Source organism: Cervus canadensis, chromosome 29, assembly GCF_019320065.1.
Source record: "Cervus canadensis isolate Bull #8, Minnesota chromosome 29, ASM1932006v1, whole genome shotgun sequence".
NCBI lineage: Eukaryota > Metazoa > Chordata > Mammalia > Artiodactyla > Cervidae > Cervus > Cervus canadensis.
The window spans coordinates 6,178,847-6,200,471 of record NC_057414.1 but is presented as its reverse complement, the minus strand read 5'-3'; the positions used below and the strand labels follow the sequence as shown (position 1 = coordinate 6,200,471).

The window sequence follows — 21,625 nt, the reverse complement described above, 5'->3', positions numbered from 1 at the left end:
TCAATCCCATTTGTATTCTAGCACATGGGAGCAAAAGAGATGGAGGCAGCAGGAGTTTTTACTGTAGCTGATGCTGGGGGAATGCAGTGCCGAGTCAGGCTCAGGCATGGATTCCGTGTCTCTGAAGTGTGCTGCACCAGAGCGGAAGTGTTGGCCTCAGGTCCAGCTGTGTCGAAAGGACCCCCGGGAGGTGGGGAAATGGCCCTGTGTTACGTGGCAGCTGGCCAGGGGCTGGGCACTAAGCCTGTCCCATAAATCAGCTCATCTGTTGTTTCCCTTTTGTTATATACCGTCTTCAGCAAAGTTTGCCCGTGTATTCCAGCTTTGTCCCAGCTGTGCTAAGGGGCATTAGGGACAAGTTCTGGACTTGACAATGGCTGTAACATTAGAAGGGGGAAAAGGATCAAGTTCACGAGAGCAGCAGTGGCTTCTGAGGAGTCCCTAAGGGAAAGGTTAGTCACAGAGGACGGCACCCAGTGTTATGAGACCCAGAAGTCCCGGCCCATAGACGACATCGTCCCCTGACAGCTTCCAAGTCTCTGTGTCTGGTTTGTGCCGAGGGAGCTGGTGGCCCCTCTGCAAATGTTCCTTACCTTTGTGCCCCGCCGAGGCTTTTAAATTCTGTCAAGAGTGTTTAGTCTCAGAGTATCTACATAGTCCATGGATGCAGAGCCAGGTCATCTTAGGTGCAAAGATATGCAGTCCACGTCTAACTTTAGACACTTCCAGAATGGTCATGTCTTAAAAATATTTACCAAGAAATTAAACAGGACCCCAAAAGTCAAAAGCTCTTCAAGCTTCCCTCGCCACCCTCCCCAATAAAGACACCCATTATTGAGTGAATCTGGCTTTTGTGTAGTGTTAACATTATTAAATCTGATGAGAGTCCAAATGTTGAAAATGGAATAACTGTTGGGGTGTGAAGTCTGCACTGGGCTTGCAGCCTCGGTCAGTCTTCTTACGCAGCCTCGGATGGGCTGGGCTCACCACCCCCGAGCACCATGGACAGAGACAGGGCAGCTGGCGGAGACTCCTGCGGGCTCACAGTGAGGCCAGACCAGGTCTGGCTTCCCCCAGTGGCTGATCCAACTACGTGATAGTTTATCATGAAGCAAAATGTACTCAGAGGGATCACTTGGATGGTGAAATTTCACCCCTTTCATGGGAGAAATTTGTTTTGCTTCCCCCAACTAAGAGACCTGCACTGTCCAAATGCCTTTATGTAAAGGAATATATTTAACCTGGAGGGAAGAATTATCCAGCAGATTCAGGTTTTCAAACCTGACGTTTTTGGTGTGTTAAGCTCTTTGGAGCTGGTATGTTTTGACCTCAGTATGTGTGGAAAATGACACCTCCTTTCCAATTTATGCCTTTCTTTGCATCATTAGGACCAGATAAGAAAAAACTGTTTTTCCCTATTCTTAGTATCTTCTGGAATCTCACAATTTTGAAACTGGAGAATTAAGTTTTTCCATGCAGATGTGAGGGTCTTTAAAAAAACCCTATCATTTAATACTATTGTTCACCCTTGGCCAAATTCTGATTAAAAGCGAGCAAGACGGTAGTCAAATATTCAAAAATACTTTGGAGCACCACTTTCAGCTCCTCTTGGCAGTGCCAGTATTTTTCAGAGCAAATCTAGTCTAACTACACTTTAGCTCTAAAATCAGACAAGTCTGATAAAAATAGAAATCAATGATTCTGTTCTTTGTGAAAGAAGACAAATTATGCTTTGAGAGAAAATAATTTGCTATAAAGTATAAAATGTTTTAATATTTATATCTTATAATAAAACCATGACATGTTTATAAACACTCTATCAAGCATTTTTTTTTACAACGGGGCCACCGCTGGCAACTGGCAACGCAATAAATATGCAAAGACGCAGTGAGTATGAAATATACATCTTGATTTTATAATCGTGTGTGCTTTATTTTTTACACAAATGGAATGGAAGTGTCGAATATTTACACTTAACAGGAGTGTAAGCTGTGCAGTGTCTCTGTAAACTCCAGCCCAGGCGAGGAGTGTTCCCCCTCCCTCCCATCCTGCACAATGGAGAAGCATCCAGTCAGAGAGAAAACTGTTACAAAACTTGGCATATTGAAAGGATCTCACGCATACAGCCTGGTGCACTCGGAAGTTAAGACGCGTTTAGGAAACACAGATTCAAAAAGGAGAAAAGTTCGCCCTCTCATTGGGAGCCAACCTTGCTGTTTGGTTGTCTGTCCTCATGAGTTGCTAGGGAGATTCTGTCTTCTGTCTTTTAGATGATCTTTGTCTAAATCATTCAACCTGTCTTAAGCTTGTCCTCAGCTGCTACAAGAAACTGCACAACTGTACAAAAAATGATTTCCAAAGCACAGTTCTCAGTGAGGAAGGATATTTACAGACTAAAGTGTGTGGGTAGGTTTCCATCCACATTCATGTGTACCCAATGTGGTATGTGTATACATGATATACAAACCACATATACCATACATACACAGAAATAAAATGTATATCCACAGAATTCTGGAGGGAGTCCTCTTTCAAATCAATTGTCACAGGAGGGACTCCACATGCTCTAAGGGACATGTCCCCTTTTGTTCCTGTAGGAGTGACAAATTACTATGATAAACTTAGGAACTAGCCTGAGTCTCTGACTTAAATATTTTTGTAGGAATTTAGGCAGGACCAAGACAGGAAAAGAAAAAAGAGATGTAATTTCACCAGCAAGTCCATTCAATCTCACCAGAGCAATCACCAGCTGAAAAGCAGAGGGAGCTTCAGATGAAAAGAGGAAAAAGAAAGCTTATGAATGGGAGAAAAAAATCTCTCTCTCTCCAAACCAAGGTGATGGCAAGGCTTCCACGAGAAGAAAGAGGTTTGCTGTCAGAACAGCTGTTGGGGCTGGAGTCTGCCTTTAGCGAAAGGAAGTGTCCTTGGAACCATGGGATGGTGCTGGGAGTGGGCTCCCTGTGGACCAGGCTTCAGGCAGAAAGGGACCCAGGTGCTGGCAGGGCCCAGGGCGCGTGCATCGTCACTGCCGGGGCAGCGGTGCAGGCTGGCTCGGGGAGGCCTGCTGGAGCTGGCTCCAGCCGGGACCTCATTCACGCTCAGCTTTGCTTTCTGGGCTGCCTGGGTGAAAATGGTGACCCAAAGAATCTGTGTCATGAGTCCAGTGTGTGGACTTGCTGTCTGAATCAGCCAGGAGCCCTTAAAGGACAGAAAAATTAAGGAGCGGGTTATGGGAGAGGACATGGTCAGAGACGCGAGAAGAGAAAGCACAGAAACGGTGGATACAGAGGAAGAGGCAGGGGAGTGTCTGAGACGGTGGGAGAGACGGACAAAGAGATGAGGCAACAGCGGGTAGGGAGTAAGGAAGGGATGCGGGGGACAGCCAACGACTCAGAGGAGACAGGAAGGAAGGCTGAAGGGAGAGGTACATAAAGAGATGGAATGCGCTAGAACCAGGAGGGAAAGAGCAAAGGGAAAGAATGAGAGGAAAAGAAGAGGCCAGAGCCATAGGAGTGGGGAGCTTTCCCCCTGGCTCGGAGTCCTGAAGGGCTGGCAGTGGGATTCAAGACAGCTCACAGGCACCTGAGTGCAGCTCCGTAAAGATGGGCGCACCCAACAGAGCCAACCCAAGAGCGTAGGGCTGGGAGGAAAGGCCTGCAAAGAAATGGCCCACAGATCCCGCGGGAGGAGAGCCGGAAACAAATGCCCCTGCGATTAGCTGACGAGTGGGATTTTCAATTTTGGTAAAGCTGAGACCCCCGTGGTGCTACACATTGTACCAGAGCATGAAAAATAGCACCAGTGACACGATCTGGCACTTTTCCGAAAGGGCCCAGCGTGCGAAGGTGACATTGCGCCCCCAGCAAGCTTTCAGATTGGAGAGAGCTCTCGACAAAGTTTGCGGTGTTAGCACCAGTCTGGCCCCAGGCTCCACGTGCATTTGCACCAGTTGTAATCTGGGTAGCTTTCGCGCCATTTCCATCTTAAGTCATCGGGTCTGCGGCAAAATACACCCGTGTGTTGGAGCCGTGGAGACCTCAACATTGGGAAGCGCAAGACAACACAACAAATGGAGGTGTAAATTCTACAGGAAAAGACCCTCTCACCAAGTGGCTTGGTGATTCTTCAAGCAAATATATATGTCTATATATATTTATATAAATCTACATAAAAAAATCAGTGCAAATGCCAATTCTTATCTGGAAGCATCTACACTAGGAAAATAATTGTATTACTACAAAACCAAGGGTTGGTGGTTCAATTTGATTGTACTCAGCCACAGCAATACTTAATATTAAATGGAAAAGCACATCACACGACCCGCGGAAACATCTATTCATTAATGACAGTCCTTTAAATAAATGGTTGCATGCTCAGTTGAGAAACCAAAGAAGTTATCATGGTGGCCTAAAAGTAGAGCTGGGATCAGGAATGGCATTCTGGTGGCGGACACTTCTGGGAGCAGAGATGGATGAAAGTAGGCCTTGACCTGAAACTGGCGAATTGCAGACATGGCTACATTTTTGACATTTTGAACACCCTAAGGAAGTCTTGGGAAATTTAACTTTCATCAGAGGGAAAATGGATTGCTAGCCCTTCCAATGGTAAAGGCAGCCTCAAGACTATAGGTAGATGCATGATTTTGCATCTCTTGTGTCTGTTTTGGTGACTGCAGCCAGGCAGACTGTGGCGTTTTAGTGTCAGATGAAAAATGCTTGTTTTTGGAAAGAGACCCTCATTCTGAGCTCTGATGCGCTTCCTGTGAAGAAGCCCCATCACTGCTGACGGCTCTGCCTCTCGCTCTCCCGTCCCAGCCGGCGTGCTGGTTCACTGCACAGTGTGGCAGATTCCTGCCAGGTCTGGATGTACCCCAGAAATAAGGCGACGGGGCTTAGTCTGGGCACGCATGGGACCCAGAGTTGAGTAGTTACAGAGATCACTGAAAAGTCTCTCTCTCTAAACACCTGGGGTGCAAGCAACGCTGATGTCAGCATCAGCTCTAAAGTGGGAGATAGGCTTCGGGAAGTTTCTTTTTTTTAAATCATCATAGTTATAATTGCTAAAAAATAAACTTGGTCCAGGTGCAGCCCCCAAGAAAGGCAGTTCAATTGGTTGAGCTCGAAGTCATTAATGGTCTTTCCTGGTGGTTCTATCTCTTGGTCCTGTACACAGAAACAGAAGTCTGCACCCCTCACCCGCTCCTGTCAGATCCTCCCCTTCTCTCTCTCCTCCTCAAAGAAATATTGCATCTTAGGACAGATCTCTCCATGGCTCTGCACCTTCTCTGGCTCTTACAAAAACCCTCAGTTTACTTATAAAACAGACAAAAGAGTCCTAATTATTCATGACAGCCAAAATACTAAATGATCCTTTAAGAGTCGTATGTAAGTTACTAGGAACAACATTGTTCAGCTATTTGCATGGCAGGCCCAGGGTATTTAACAAGAAAAAAGCAAAAACTTTCCTTTACATCGTTTGTATGAATTTGTCTCTAAAAGCCATCAGCTTGAAAAAAATGCATTAACCAAATGTCCTCCAAAAATATCCACGAGGGCAACTCATTAAGGGATGTGCTCCATGAGAGTGTATCTCTGAGGTGGGAGGGGGATCACGGGAGGTAATGAGGGAGAAGTCTTTGTCAGGCTTCAGAAGGAACTCAGATGCTCTTAATGGATCATTGGCAACAAAAGGGAGAGTGCAACTTTCTGTTCTTGAGTTGGATCATCTGCAGATAGTGCATACATTTAGTCTTTCAATTAATCTTTACAAAATATTTCACAAAACTTTTTTTAACCTATAGAAATTCGCTTCTATACATTTAATATATTTTTATTGTATAAATTATTCTCATCTTTAGTGCCTTCTTTCAGTTTATAAATGGCAAAATAGACAATAAACAATCATAAAGCTAACCCCAGGTGGAATCCCCTCCTCCCAGTGAGGTCAGTCCTCCACACACTTGTGAATTTTATGAAATGCTCATCTTTGTAGATGCCAGGCAAAGAAACTACACACTCATCCTTCCCTGATAGTAATGTTATGCCATCTTCAAAGGGACTCCTTTCCTTCCCCTCCCTCATTCTTTCTTTTGCTTGTAAAGAAATCAAAGGATGTGCATAGTTCTAAAATTTGAAGTGTATCAATTATAGATGTGGGTAATGGAAGGTTGATGAAGTTAAAGTGCTGGCAACTTTTCTTTAAAGCAAAAAACACAGGGAGCTCAGCAGCTAAGTCAGCTCTGGACATCTGCTGGGTGAGGAGGCTGCCCATCTCTTGGGCATGAAGCCCATCAGAGGTTCGTCCCTACACCTGGCACTCTGAGCAAACCAAAGCCTTCCCCGCATACTGCAATGTCTTTTCTGTCCCACACTTCGGCCCCTCCTTTTCCTTCATGGCTTCACACAGTTTGTGTTGTACATTCATAAGAATTCACATTGACTGCAAAAACATAAATGCAACAAAAACATAAAAGCCTCCAAGTAGTATATTATATATATTTTGTTCTTCTAAATGCTCTTCTGTCATTGTTGGAGGTGCAGTAGCTAATTTATAACTTCTCCTTTGAGGGGATCCAGATGAAAGGTCCAGACTGCTCTTCAATAACAAGCTTGCATTGGTTATAGATATCTTCTAGGGTGTCGCCTTGGACGATAGCTGGAACAAAAGCAAACACACGGGAGTCAGGAAGCATTTCCTGGCTGGTGAAGAACGACCATCAGTCATGTAGAAGAAGCTCAAACAGTGACAAACTCATCAGGAGGCTTTGTATTACTTCTCAATAATAAGAAAAAGCAGAGATTCACTTAAGAAAAGTCACATCAATGATTTTAAAAATGCTTTTAAAGCATGTCCTAGATTAGTAATAAATGTATCAGTCTTCCTTCTTTCTACATGTCTCTCTGTAGTTCTACATGATGACTCACTCATTTATTTAAATTTTATGGGTGTTGACTCTGGGCTAGGCACTGAGCTAGGCATTGGTCAATTTTCAGACTGAGAGCTCCCTGTTACCAAAGGAAGCTGGACTTATATTCTCCAGCTTATATTCTCTTATAAGCTGGATTTATATTACTTATTTTATAATGGGCAGAAATTAGAATATTCTAGATGCAGAGGAAATAATAAAGATTTTAGAAAAAACTTTAATCTCCTCAATCCCCAAAACCTTTAATAAGAAACTTTATTCATTCTCCAACTAATCTAATAAATTGAGATTTTACCATTCAGGGCTCTTCATAGTGAGAATATCTTATGGCAATTACTTGCAAAAAATACATAAAATAGAAGGAAACAAACAATGTATTACCCCAAACACCAATTCACTTACAGTAGATTTAAATACATTTTATTATCTCCTTTGGACAAAAACTATCTTGTAGATAGATATCCCTAACACATCAATATTATCCATATGACACTGGGGCTTAAAAAGAAGTTGTTACTGAAACATGGTTTAGATTTTCAAAAACAATCCTTGGAATGGGCTGATTATTGTATTTTATTCCTGAATATAAAGCACTGTTCAACATGTATATTGTTTTGAACATACTGAATGTTCTTTTAGGGGGAAACATAACTCATATCTTTGTTACTGATGGAAATTTTACTTAAGATCTACCTGATTCAACATATTTGCAAACTGCTAAGCCACCAGCTTCCTCATATTTTGATTGAGATAAAAAAGAAAACACCTAACTTCATGTAAGGTAACTCAGGAGGAAAGTTCTTGTTTTAAACCATTAGTTGTAACTGTATGTAGCATTAGTCGCTGAGTCATGTCCAACTCTTTGTGATCCCAGGGACTCAGTTCTGAACTGAACTTAGTTCAATTGCTAAGTAGTCAACCAGGCTCCTCTGTCCATGGGATTCTCTTGGCAAGAATACTGGAGTGGATTGCCATTCCCTTCTTCAGAGGATCTTCCCGACCCAGGGATCAAACAGTCTCCTGCATTGCAGGAATATTCTTTACCATTTGAGTTATAGGGAAGACCTATCAGTTGTAAGGCAAATTCCAAAGTTTGATCACTTTTTGGATCTGATCAGTGTTTCATGAAAGCATATAAGAATAGAGAACCTATGATAACCAGGACAAAATATCCCCCCTAATTTATGTTTCCAAGGAAATATTTAAAAAGAAAAAAAAATTTTTTTGCAGTAAGATATGACATGGAATTAACTGAAACACAGGAAGTGTTTCAAGCATCTTCTTCTGGTGTCTAATGGGGAGACAGACCCAGAGGTCCATGAAGCAGAGAATAGAGACCCTGGGACTACTTTTCAAGAGTAACTGCTTGGACAGTGCACATCCGGAGCCGTAAAAGTTTCGTTTTCAAATTTCTGATCATCTCAGGGACAGAAGTTGAATGAGATTTTGTTGTTGCTCAGCTGCTAAGTCGTGTCTGACTCTTTGTGACCCCATGGACTGCAGCACACCAGGCTTCCCTGTTCCTCACTATCTGCTGGAGTTTGCTCAAATTCATGTCCACTGAGTTGGTGATGCTATCTAACCATCTCCTCCTCTGCCGCCCCCTTCTCCTTTTGCCTTCAATATTTCTCAGCATTTAGGCCTTTTCCAATGAGTCATCTCTGAATGAGATACTAATACTTAAAATCTCTCTCCCAGGAGATAGCTCAGTCTCTGCCATTCATGGTTTTAGGTAGGGCCAGTGGTAACCAGGAAGCTGAATCCAGAGAAGAAGGAGCCCAGAATTTTGAATCAAATGGAAGTAGTGGCAAATCAGGTGTTTTCAGCAGGAAGGCGCTAGGGCCCAGGTATAGCAGGCCCCCTCTATGCCAAATGTCAGACAATTCATCCTCTTTCTCACAGTACAAATGCAAATGAACATACCTGTAAAATATTCTCCAAATTCTTGTTCTAGCTTAATTGCACGATCATAGGTTTTCTTGGCTTGTTCCTCTGTTAGACGCTTATTCATCTCCCTGGGAAAAGGAGAGTTTGGTGTTAGAACACAAAGGAAACACACCAAATCCTGAAAAACTACAGTGTACGTGGCTGAGTGCAACCTTAGCAGCAGCTTCCTAGCCCTTGACAGGACTCCTCTTTGTTGGGATGTTTTCAGCCACAACAAGGAACTCCCTGTGGCTGCCCCTGTCCTCCCCCGTCGCTGCCCCCACCCCAGGGCGCTCACGCCCCCAGAGGGTCGTCTCTTGGCCCCACGTTAGAGCTGCTCTGCATCTCTGCAGAGCAGAACCGAACCTCCTTCTTCCGGGACAGGCCTTCGGGTGTTTGAATGCTGATGTGTCCCTCAGGGCTTCCATTCTTCCAGGAAGAACTGCCCTGCTTCCTTCATCTATTCTTCCATTGGATGTAGTTTGGAAATGTATAACCTTCCTGGTCACCCGCCCTTAGATTTTGTTCTCGTCGGTCTCAACCTCTTTTAAATACAGGACGTTGTTGTTGTTGTTCTGTCGCTCAGTTGTGTCCGGCTCTTCGCGACCCCATGGACTGCAGCACGCCAGGCTTCCCTGTCCTTCATCGTCTCCCAGAGTTTGCTCAAACTCATGCCCATTGAGTCCATGATGTAGAATTGAACACAATCTTCTGGGGTGGCCAGAGGGAGGGGAGGAGAGCAAGTGGAGAGAAGGGAAGATACTTCACAGCTTTCCAGAGCTCATTCCATCTAAGAGAATAAGACTCGACTGTTCTCAGGTCCTGACCCCATAGAAAGCTTTGATCTCTCGACCTTCCCACCCTCCCCAAGGGCTGCGGTTCATCTTCAGTGTGGGCAGCAGACACGTGGAGTGGAGAAACAGAGACAGTCTTCCAACGAATTAGAACACGAGACAGGCGACTCAGACATGTGTGCCTCTCAGGCTGAAAAAGGATTCTGTAGCTCTAGAGGCTCAACTGCAAAGCAGTAAGGCATATCTATAGCCAAAGAGCCCTGGACTTCCTCTGTTTTTATTATCAAATGGAATTTCAAGGAACTGCTAAAGATGGCTTGAATTAAAGATGCAGAGAATGGAAAAATCAAAAACTCTGGGACCAAAATATTTCAAACAGACTCTAAGCAAGTCATATCAAATAGTGAGCTGGAGAGAGGAGCCTGGCAAGAAGGAATCTCTAACGCCTATTTTGTTTTATTTTTCTTTGGATAGGAATTGCTGTTCAGTTGCTAAGTTGTACCCAACTCTTTGTGACCCCATCGACTGCAGCACGCCAGGCCTCCCTGTCCATCACCAACTCCCAGAGTTTACTCAAACCCATGTCCATTAAGCCTGTGATGCCATCCAACCATCTCATCCTCTGCCGTCCCCTTCTCCTCCTGCCTTCAATCTTTCCCAGCATCAAGGCCTTTTCCAACGGGTCGGCTCTTCTCATCAGGTGGCAAAAGTATTGGAGCTTCAGCTTCAGCATCAGTCTTTCCAATGAATATTCAGGAGTGATCTCCTTTAGGATGGACTGGTTGGATCTCCTTGCAGTCCCAAGGGACTCTCAAGAGTCTTCTCCACCATCACAGTTTGAAAGCATCAATTCTTCGGTGGATAGGAAAATGGGCTGTAATGACACCGGGTGCTCTCTGCCCTTCTTTCTGTTAGTCTGTCAACCATTGGTGTATCATTAACTGTAGGTATGTGCTGCTTAATCATTGTAAGATTATTTAGACCCAACAAAGTTTCAAGGACAAATTGAGGAGGGAGGAAAATGGAGAGTAACCTAATCTATGGATTCCCAACCTGGGGCAGCTTTATCCTTCCATGTCTTCTAGGTGTTAACATTTTTTTTTTTTGGCCAACAAAATACACTGTATTTCTTAAATGAGAATATTTTACCTTCTCATTCTTTCTTAATCAAAGACATTTTATTACTCAAAGACTGATAATCATTGCCTCTGATCATTATAAGAATACCAGTGTGACTGTACTGGGCTGATAAAAGTTCAGCCAAGAGCAAAGACATTTTGGTTGGTCCATCGGGACGCATCAGAGGTGCAGATAGAATTTTGAAGGCATTGCTGCCTTTTCCTGTCACTTTAGGAAGCCAGAGAACTGGGTCTGGAGCATGTAGTCTTAGTTCCTTTTTCAGGGCAAGAAACTGAGGGCAGAAGTAGTATAGCGACTTGCTTAAGGTAAAGGAGTGAATTTCATGAAAGAACTCAAAGTTATTGTTTTTCCCTAATTAATTTTTAGTGAAACAGACTTTTCATTACACTAAGATGTCCTTTCAAAAGAGACCCCTATTTAGAAACACACAAAACTGAACTGAAGTCAGACATTAGCATGACTATAGGCTTGATGTTGATGGCTACAATATATAGAAGTGGGAATTCCCTGAAGTCTTGCTGAAATAAACTCATCTTGCCTGAGGAATGGTATCTATAATTCTCTTCCCAAACAGCACTAACCCTAGAAGCTTTGCGAGGCAGTCATTCTTGGGTGGCAGAAAATGCTGAGCTAAACCAAAGGATACTTCTCATAGAAAGACAGTGTTTTGCTCCAGGAGTCAAGAAATCATGTAGTTCTGGACCTTCTTTGATTTCCCTGGCCATGCTGGCCTATTTTCTCTGAATTCCCTTTGCATTTATTGTAGCAATACTGATTTTTTTTTTTTGGCCTCACTGTGTGTCATGAAGGATCCTAGTTCCCCTTCCAGGAATTGAACCTGCAACACTTGCAGTGGAAGCCTGCCTGGACTCCCAACCACTGGATCACCAGGGAAGTCCCTTGAATTTAGGTTTTTATCCTCTAATACATGAAGTTGTTTTGCCTCCCTGACCAGTCTGCCAGTTCTTTGAGGCCAGAGACTGTGGCTTGTTCACCAGCATGTGACAAGGATCTCGGTCAATGCTTAAATTTGTTGAATGAATAAGTGAATGAATGAATGGACAGACAAATAAACATAATTACAGTACAGCTGAAGACAGAAGTAAACACAGGGAGAAAGACGGTAAAAGCATATTGGGTGGCATGGTGGAGACACATAGGAAAGCCACTCATTGCCATGGGGAGGGGGTGGGGGATAGAAGTCACATGGTGGTACAAGGTGAAAAAACACCTTTTTCGTACACACCCTTGATTTTCTGCTTCTCTGGAGAGTCAGCTATGTGTGTGCTAATAAGTCCTGTGGTTTGATGAGGACAATGTGTGTGATGATGTATTGGTGCCCAAATGTGGCAGCTGCCAGGCTGTGGTTCCAGCTGACCTGGCACTCACCCCTCCCTGGGGAAGGGGCAGTGCATGCCGGCTTTGCTCCTGAAGCAAAACCCTCAGAAAGACTGAACTGGAAAGTAAACATCCAGCGTTTCCTAATACGATCCCATTGGTCTGAATGCCCCTGGTGTTGCACTATGCAAACGGCTGCAGCAAATGATGCCAGATTCACCGTCTCGTGGGGTCCAGCCTGCAGCATGTTTACTTTTCCTTGGTGATAAGTGGCCGTGACAGGGCCCTAAGGCAAAATTAAATAAGCCGTCTTGTAGTTGAGAAGGAAGCAGGCCTTCTCCCACTGAGCACCAGATGGGGACGTTCCGAGTATCACGCTGAACCGAACGTGCAGCTGCTCTTCTCCCTCAGGCCTCCCTTCCCCGGGAAGCCACTTGCCCACTGCTTGTTTGTGACGGGAAAACTTACTCTGCTCTTTCTGAAATGGGCCTTTAAGATGCTGTTCCCAGGAGGTGGGGGACATATTTCTCTTCTTCTTATGTTAGCATTACTAATAATATTTACGAGGCTCTTCTCAGATTATAAATCACTTTTATGTAGGGAAATGTGTGGCTGCTTAATGCACGTTGCTCAATGCTCAACACAGCAGCTTACATGAGGAGGAACTTAATACATGCTCTCAGGGATACTACTGAGTGCTAAGTTGGTTCAGTCGAGTGTTCACTCTTTGCAACCCCATGCACTGTAGCCCACCAGGCTCCTCTGTCCATGAGGATTCTCCAGGCAAGAACACTGGAGTGGGTTGCCATGCCCTCCTCCAGGGGATCTTCCTGACTCAGGAACTGAACCCACGTCTCTTATGTCTCCTGCATTGGCAGGAGGGTCCTTAACCACTGGCACCACTGGGAAGCCAACAACCATTATTTTATCATCGATACATATTTTTCCATGTGCTGACTATGGGCAAAGCCCTTATTTATTTTTCTCTTAAAAAAATACTTGGCTGCACAGAGTCTTAGTTGTAGCATGTGGGATCTTTAGTTGTACCACGCAAATTCTTAATTGTGGCATGTAGGATCTAGTTCCCAGACCGGGGATAGAACCAAGGCCCCCTGCATTGGAAGCACAGAGGCTTAGACACTGGACCACCAGGGAAGTTCCCAGAGCTTTTTATGATATAATTTTATGCCTAAATTCATGGGGCAGAAGGTACTAAGACTGACCTCCTCACTCTATTTTTTCATCCTGGTAAGAACTTTTGTCCATCTCTTATTTATGGGAATCCATTCTGCTTTTAAGATACACATCTGGCAATTGCCCCAAAGATTGACTACATGTTTAACTTAATCCTCTTAGACTGCAGTTCCAGCTACTATAGCTTCTTCCTCCCAGAGAAGGGGCTAAACAACAGGTCGATATCCTTTACAAGTAACTGCTTTCACCTCTGGGATGAATGATTTCATTTTCTTTGGTCTTTCCATAAACACTATTTTCCAGTACTTTATGGTTCACTTGTGAACCCTGTCAAATGCTCTGATGCCTTGAGGCCCAAACGGAGGCATATTTGGGCAAAGCTCTTAAAATGACACTGGTGTTATCTCTTGCGGCCTCTTGGGAAAGGCACTGTTCACCTGTTTTGTAATGATAAAGTAGTTTCATTCTTTTTACAATAAAGTTACTTGGAATCGTTCATAGTAATAACAGCTACTAGTCGGTGGTTGGGCTGTGTGCTGTGCTAAGTCATTTCAGTTGTGTCTGACTCTTTGTGACCCCATGGACTGCAGCCCGCCAGGTTCCTCTGTCCATGGGATTCTCCAAGCAAGAATACTGGAGTGGGTTGCCATGCCTTCCTCCAGGGATCTTCCTGACCCAGGGATTGAACCTGCATCTCTTATGTCTCCTGCATTGGCAGGCGGGTTCCTTACCCCAGTGCCATCTGGAAAGCCCCTGGTAAGTAGTTACTATATGCCAAAAATGGTATAGAGAACTTTACACTTAAATCTTGTTTATTCTTTACACTGGCTCTCTGAGGTCTGCATTATTAATGTTTAGAGCTGAGTGTGAGGCTGCCAGGGTTAATACCATGACGGGCGGCCTGGACCTAAGTTTTAGCTTCCCCCGAAATGGTAAGATTCCCTACCCCCATCAGGTAACCTGGAGCCAGCCAATCAATATGCGCCCAGTAAGAACAAAGGGAGAGCTGAAAAGCCCGCGAAAGTCTGTACCGATAGAATTACTTTGCAAACATGTAACCAATCCGCTTAAGCCAGCTACTAACCGCTTTTGCATATCTTATAAATCTGTGTAACAAGCTTGAGCTCGGCGCTTTTTTGACCCTGCACCACTGTGATGTTTGTGGCAGAAAGCCCTGGCTCGAGACAGTAATAAACTTCCCTTTTTGCGAGTTGCATTGTCTTGGAAGCCTTCTCTCTCTTCCCGCTCGGGGATTCGGACATTGGGCATAACACTGAGGAACTAAGTCTTACAGAGGTCAAGAAAATTGCCGGAGCTCACATAACTGAACAGTGGCAAGGGAACAGAACCAAGCCTGACCAATTTCCAGGACCCTGCTCTTAGCCTTTCTGCTCTTCTACCTTTAAGGCTACTACGGCATCACTTTTGTATAGGAGGGTGTACAAAACAAAGCCCCCAATTTCTATCAAAGCGTCCCCCCAAATATTGTCCCTTTATAGCCAGATCATGAATATCTGCCCAGTTTTTGAAGAATGATATTTAACAAGTCCTCTGAAAAATAAAAGGAATAGGGCTTCCCTGGTGCTTCATTGGTAAAGAATCCGCCTGCCAATACAGGAGACAGGAGTTCCATCCCTGGCCCAGAAAGATCCCACAGGTGGAGCAACTAAGCCCGTGAGCCACGACCACTGACCCTGTGCTCCAGAGCCCGGGAACTGCAACGACTGAAGCCCGCTCGGCCTAGAACCACGCTCTGCAACAAGTGAAGCCACTGCAGTGAGAAGCCCGTGCACTGCAGCTAGAGAGTAGCCCCTGCTCGCACAACTAGCGAAAAGCCTGCACAGCCACAAAGACCCGTCATAGAGAAAAATAAAATAAGATTATTAAAATAAAATAAATAAAAAGAATAAAAAAGCCTGGGTCATGTATTTTTCTCCCTGTTCAAAAACATGCAACGGTCTGGAGCTATTGGTTACAACTGTAGGTGTTTTACAGCTAGGCCATTAATAAAACTCCTTATAATGCTAGTGGTCCACGTACATGAGGTTTTAATTACGGAACACAAGAATTCTATGGCATAACAATGTGAAACGCCGATGGAAAGAGTTTGAAATGTTGTCTGCTCCTGCTATGAAAACTCACACATTTAAAAAGATTTACCGGTGGAATTGCTCTCAGAAGTAAGAGACAATTTAAAGATGATTGCTTCCTATCATTTGGAAAGCAAAGCAAGACAAAATAAAAACAAACCAACCTACTTTCAAAACAAGGAGACAAAATGAAGAAGTCACACACAAATAAAAACAACTTGTGAAATGAAAATAAAAATCAAGAAACATTAGTGAAGACATTTTCAGGAATTACTGACATTGTGTCTCTAGTGGTTCAAAAGAACTTTCATCTATCATTAATAAACGGAATGCTTAAAGAAATCAACAACAGCAATTTCCACTTGTGAGCATTTATGGCAAAGAGCTGTTAGTAGTTTGCTCTGTTGTATGGAACAAGAGGCTGGATGAAGGCCGCCGCTGCCCAACACTTACATCAGAGGTTCCAGAGACTTGGGTTTAATGAAGATGGCAATGGGATACAGCTGGGCCACTTGTAACCGCTTGATAGCATTTCCTGATACGTCAAGTATACAGTGTTTGCCCTGGGAGAAGGAAAAGAAAAATATGGCGTTAATCCAGGTAGAATGATCATAATCACAGGAAAAGAAAAAAAAGTAAGTATATGTTAGAGGGAGGTAAAAGATACTAGATTTCAAATTTTGAAAAGAATTGTTGCAAAGCATAAATAAAAGTTGGTATTCAGGTCATCACCAAATGTTTGCAGTAATATATTTCTTACTCCTTTACTAAGTGTCAGCCAGTGGAGCAGACATTTCACTAGTGTTATCTCAGCTAACTTTATTTCCTTAAATAAATACCTGATGCTTTGCACAAGGAAGCCATGAAGCCATATATAACGTGACTGAATCCATTCTCATGAAACCCTCATAAACCATCTCTGGAGACAGTTGTCAAAAAGAAATTCCCAATTTGTCAAAGAAGAAATTCCCTACCTATGAGATATGAACTGTAAGCTGCATTTTACAGAAGAGAAGGCCAAGGCTTAAAAATACTAACTTGCCCAGCACTTGCGTCAGCCGTACATATAGCAGTCACTCGCCCAAGTCTCAGTGCTAATACGCAAACCCAAGTCTTGTTGGCTGGAATAAATGAATACCTCCTTGTCTCACCCTGGCCAGTGTTAAATCTGGAGGAATGGTAACCACGAGTTTAGAACAATTTTATAAATATTTGCTGAGTGTTTCTATGTATCCTGCCTTTAATATGCTCAGTCTAGTATAGAGCAAGGACAGAGAGTGACCTTAAGTATTTAATCTTAACTGTGGGGAGAGAGGTTTGCATGGTGTATGTAAATTTTTTGTTTGTTAACAAATAAAGACCCTATTACATTATAGCATGCCTCATTTAACTTGGCTTCCTCTGCAATGAGTGCTCAGAGCAAGGAACTGCTTTACAAAGTATTTCTGGAGACTAGACACTTTTGCCACACATTATGTTCTACCTCCTGGAGGGAAATGGCTTCATTACCCTGAGGCCCAAAGAACTTTACAAAGAAGAGAAAAGCATACTATGCAGATAGAAACAGTCCTAAATCAACAAAGGGGAGTACAGGCTCATCCATAATATCCACGTAAAAATAAAGAGAGGCCAGCGAATACTTGAGCTTTTAAAGCAGAAACAGACTAAGATGACTCAAGTTTTTATTACTTATTATATTCCAAGTTTGCTATCTGTGAAATGTGGCAGTTAAATAGAATGTCTGAATGAAGTCTGAGTATTCACTGGTCAGAACGGCTTGAGATAACAAAGGCTGTGTCTACATGTTCAAGGAGGAGAACAGATGCAATTATCCAGAAAAGTGATTTGAAACAGTGTGATATTGCTCAAAGAAGCTGGCATCCCGGAGAGAAGAAACTTGACCCACCTTCTTACTGTATTCTCGGAGAGACATAAACATTTCTCATTTAAATTTTTTAACTAAAACCTTAAAAGCAGGAGTGGGGGGAAGTTGTGTCAAATCAAATCAACCCAACAAATATTACTTATATAACAAATACACAATGGGCTCTTAACTTTTTTTCTTCTTCTTCTGTGAAATTGGTCCTTGGTGTTCACAGGTGATTAGGATCTTTCTTGCGGCAGATCTCCAGTGTCTTCCTATTCTATTTGCCCTTATACAGTCTTCTCATGTCCATGCCCTTGAAATTATCAGCAGGATAATTTCATCTGCCTGCAATGCAGGAGACTTGGGTTCGATCCCTGGGTAGGGAAGATCCTCTGGAGAAGGAACTGGCAACCCACTCCAGTATTCTTGCCTGGAGAATTCCATGGGCAGAGGGGCCTGGCAGGCTACAGTCCATGGGATTGCAAAGAGTTGGTCACGACTGAGCGTCTTTCACACACAATTTCATCTATACCTCCTCTAAGTTAGAATATCTGCCAGCAACAGGCTAGGCAGTCCTCCTCATCTGTTTACCCTTCCACCAAAAGAATCTCAAGTTTTCAGGGAGATAAAAAGTAAACTCCTACTAACAAAAAGAACTGAGGATTCTGATCTAAACAACCGAAAGTGACCAAGTTTTTAGAACAAATTCAGTTATTGGGGCCAAAGAAGAGTGAGTCAAGGACAAAGTGAATTTCCATAAACTTCAAGCTGTTAATTGTCTTTAGGTTTATAAGCCCCCTTTCCTCCTCTCCGCTGCCAGGTCAGTCAGCATATTTATTGAGGTTAGAACAAAGATTAATGACCTTGCTCTAAAGAGATTCTCTGCTCAGAGGTCTTAAAAGGAATACTGAATCAAAATTTACAACTGAAATCAGGGAAGAGTAATGACCAGAAAAAAAAAATGCAGTTTGCCACCTGGGTACCTTCTTCAGGGTAGATGTAAGATGACTGGAGAACATACCCTTTCTGCTACAAATCTCACAGACTGCACGCTGGTTCCATATAAGTTGTCATTGTACTGGCCGGCTTCTATAAACTTGTGCTCTTGGATGTCTTTCTCCATTTGTTCTCTGGAAATGACAAAGTGATAGTCTCTGCCATCCACCTCGTAGTCACGCTTTGGCCTCGTAGTATCTTTTTAAAGATGAAAAAAGATGAACATAAGGTAACTTTATATTCATAAACTTCTGTTATACCTATTTTTTTTTTTTACCACACACCCTCAACATAGATATAAAAGTGTGTACTCTGGAGGACCATGACATAGTAGCAGGTACCAGGCTTAGCCCTCCACTGTGAAGAACTATAAAACTAGACAAAATGTATGGAAACACATTTTCAGGCATTGGACAATAGGCAGTGCTGGGCTGTAATACTTGGGAGAAACACATGAAGGGACTCAGCATTTACTCCATTTTCATTTCCAAATGGAGAGTCTAGAGGTCATGGAGTTCTAGGAGACCCTGAAGTTCAGATTGGCTGTGCGTTAGGTTGAGACCCCAGAATGGTTGCATTTTATGAGGTTACTCTCGACTTACTCTAGACCCACCTTCACAATGTCTAAAACCAAGTAAAAACTCAAAGAAGCTGACTTGTCAGTAAATTATTGCCTGCTGAAACAAAAACTTAATACTCTATAAAGGAAGATTGATAACAAAACCCAAATGATTAATAATGTAGCATCACAATGTCTAGCATGTGATAAAAGACTATGGGACAAGCAAAGAAGTAAAAAAACATCTCATATAAAATTAAAAAATGGACATATAGTGTAAATATATTCAGGGACTTTAAAAGATGTAAAATGATATCACCACAGTTAAGAAGGGACTAAAATCAATCAACTCTAATCACAGTTAGAATTGGTTAAACTTCTTGGTAAGAAGAGAAGAGAAAATAATGTAACATTATAAATCAAAAAAATGTTAAAATAAATAAAATAAAATATGGTATCACTCATGTGTGGAACCTAAAAAATACAACAAGCTAGTGAATAAAACAAAGAAGCAGCAGACTCACAGATACAGAGGGCAAGCTAGTGGTTATGGAGGGGACGGGCAATATAGGGGTTGGGAGTGGGAGATACAAACCACTGGGTGTAAGACAGGTTCAGGGATGTATTGTACAACGTCGGGAATATAGACAATAATTCTGTAATAACTGTAAATGGAAAGTAACCCTTAAAAACTGTATTTAACAGAAAAGCACACAGGAGGGAGTAAGACCTTCCACACCTGTGCTGCTCACTGTGGACATCTGTAACCACATTCAAGAGCATTTAAAAGGGGGCTGGTCCATATGTGTAAAACACACACTGGATTTCCAAGACTGACCACCAAGAATTATAAGATATCTCAATAATTTTTATATTGATTATAAGTGAAATATTGTTCTGGATATACTGACTTATTATTAGCATTAAAACTATATTTTCTATCTTTAACCCAGACTTCCTAGAAGTCCATCGTTAAAAATGATCAACATTTCAGATAAAGTTTTATCCTTAAAGATGTTCATTGTACTAATTTATAAATTATAAATAATTATAACATATAAATTATAATTTTATTTGAGTTATAACTCAGAATATTAAGAAGTAGAGAAACCCAAAAAAACCTTAAATGAGAAAGGACGAATTATCACATAATATACATTTAAAATAGTTATATAAAATTTAAACAATATTAAGCAAGAAAAGTTTATACTTGATATATACCCAATCATAGGAGAAAATGCATGAAAAGAAAGAATAGGTAGAAATCTATGAAAATATTAGCAGGGATGTTATCTCTGGGTATCTTTTGAGATTTTCTGTATATTTTTAATTTTCTTGTTTAACTTTTTAGCATTTTCCAAGTTTTGTACAATGAACATATATTGATTTTCATAAAACAGTGCCAATAATTAAAAAAGAGAAAGATGATGATGCAAGGTGGAGAGGTAGTGAAATGGTGCTAAAGGAATTTCTTTTTTTTTTTTCTTTCAATAGTGGCGGAACAAGCTGGGGGCTGCAAATGGACTAGGGTTTCTGTCTGGAGTCTCTCTCAGGTTAGGTGCTGTGGCAAGACCCTTGCTGGGGACCGTTTCACAAGGCAGCACACTCGTCCTGGTTCCCCCGCCCGTGCACTGCACATGTGCGATCCCTGCTGTTCTCCTGTGTTCCAGCAGACATTTGCAGTCCTGAAATGTAAGAGACGCTTTGGAGCAAAGAGCTTAAAAAATGAGTGAGAAAGAAATATCTGCTGAGATCAGATTTAAGAGCTCAGTGGTCTAATAAATTAAAATTTCCTGGTGGGTTTACATACACAGAAAGCCTCTAGCATTTTCAAGTGCACGGCTGGAGCAGGGACAGAGGTGATGAGCGGGGAGCAGCAGGAAGGGGAGCAGACAGACTCTGCAGGGCTGGCTGTCCCGAGCGCGCCAGAGGGGCCGGGGGGCCTGACGGCCGTCCCGAGCGCGCCAGAGGGGCCGGGGGGCCTGATGGCTGTCCATAAGGACAAGAAAGCAGATTCAAGTCTGCAGTGGCCGGCAGGTGGGTAAAAACTTTATATTCTTTCTTGTCTTCTTCCTTCCAACACAACACCTGAGGCTGTGAAAACTCTTGGGAAAAGAAAGGGTATTTTGTTTTGATTGACACACAGCCCTAAGTCATCCTGAAATGAGTTTAACAGATGGCATTGTCTCAGATCTCTCTTACTGAAACTAAGAGTGATCATTAGCTAGATCCATTAAGCCTGTAAACTGCCTTCACGGATAACTTTGTTGCTACCAAAAAAAAAAAAAAAATGTGCATATCTTTCAAGCATCACATAGACTCAGCGATGTGTTTGCCCGAGTTGTTTTTTAGGAACTCAGAGTCAGCTGTGTCCAGTTTGAGCTTGAGGTGGTTAAAAGTGGTTAAGACCACCGACCCTCCAACTGGACAAGTGCCAGTGTCTACCTGGTGACCTTTGGACATCAGACGGCCCCAAACCCACCCTCAGAACATGCTAATGCTGACATTTTCTGAACCTGCTTCCCATGATGAAGCCTGCAGCTTACCTGCACCTGCACAGAATGAGAAACACCGTACCTTCGTGTTTTCAATCATCCTTCCCCACACTCCCCACACCTCAGACCACCCTGCTCCTTCATCCCATAAATATCCCCAGCCCCTGGCTTCGGGGAGGTGAGTCTGAGATTTCTTCTCTAACCTCTTTAATTGGCAGTCTCGTGAATAAACAAACCCTTTCTCTGTTGTAAACCTTGCATCTCAGCATTTGGCTTGCTGTGCATTGGACAAACAAACTTG

The 21,625-nt window shown here is 42.8% G+C and overlaps 1 protein-coding gene across 36 annotated transcripts in view; it reads right to left on the bottom strand.

The window, feature by feature from the left end:
• Window positions 1-1,892: 1,892 nt before the first annotated feature.
• Window positions 1,893-21,625, bottom strand: part of DLG2 (discs large MAGUK scaffold protein 2) — a 2,236,304-nt gene continuing 2,216,571 nt past the window's right edge. For all 36 annotated transcript variants that reach the window (XM_043451476.1, XM_043451478.1, XM_043451480.1 and 33 more), the window contains 4 exons: window positions 18,296-18,468; window positions 15,861-15,970; window positions 8,849-8,940; window positions 1,893-6,654 (listed from right to left, as the gene is read on the bottom strand). In XM_043451476.1, the coding sequence (XP_043307411.1) occupies window positions 6,548-6,654; window positions 8,849-8,940; window positions 15,861-15,970; window positions 18,296-18,468 (482 nt within the window). In that variant the 3' untranslated portion in view covers window positions 1,893-6,547. The remainder of the gene's footprint in view (window positions 6,655-8,848; window positions 8,941-15,860; window positions 15,971-18,295; window positions 18,469-21,625) is intronic.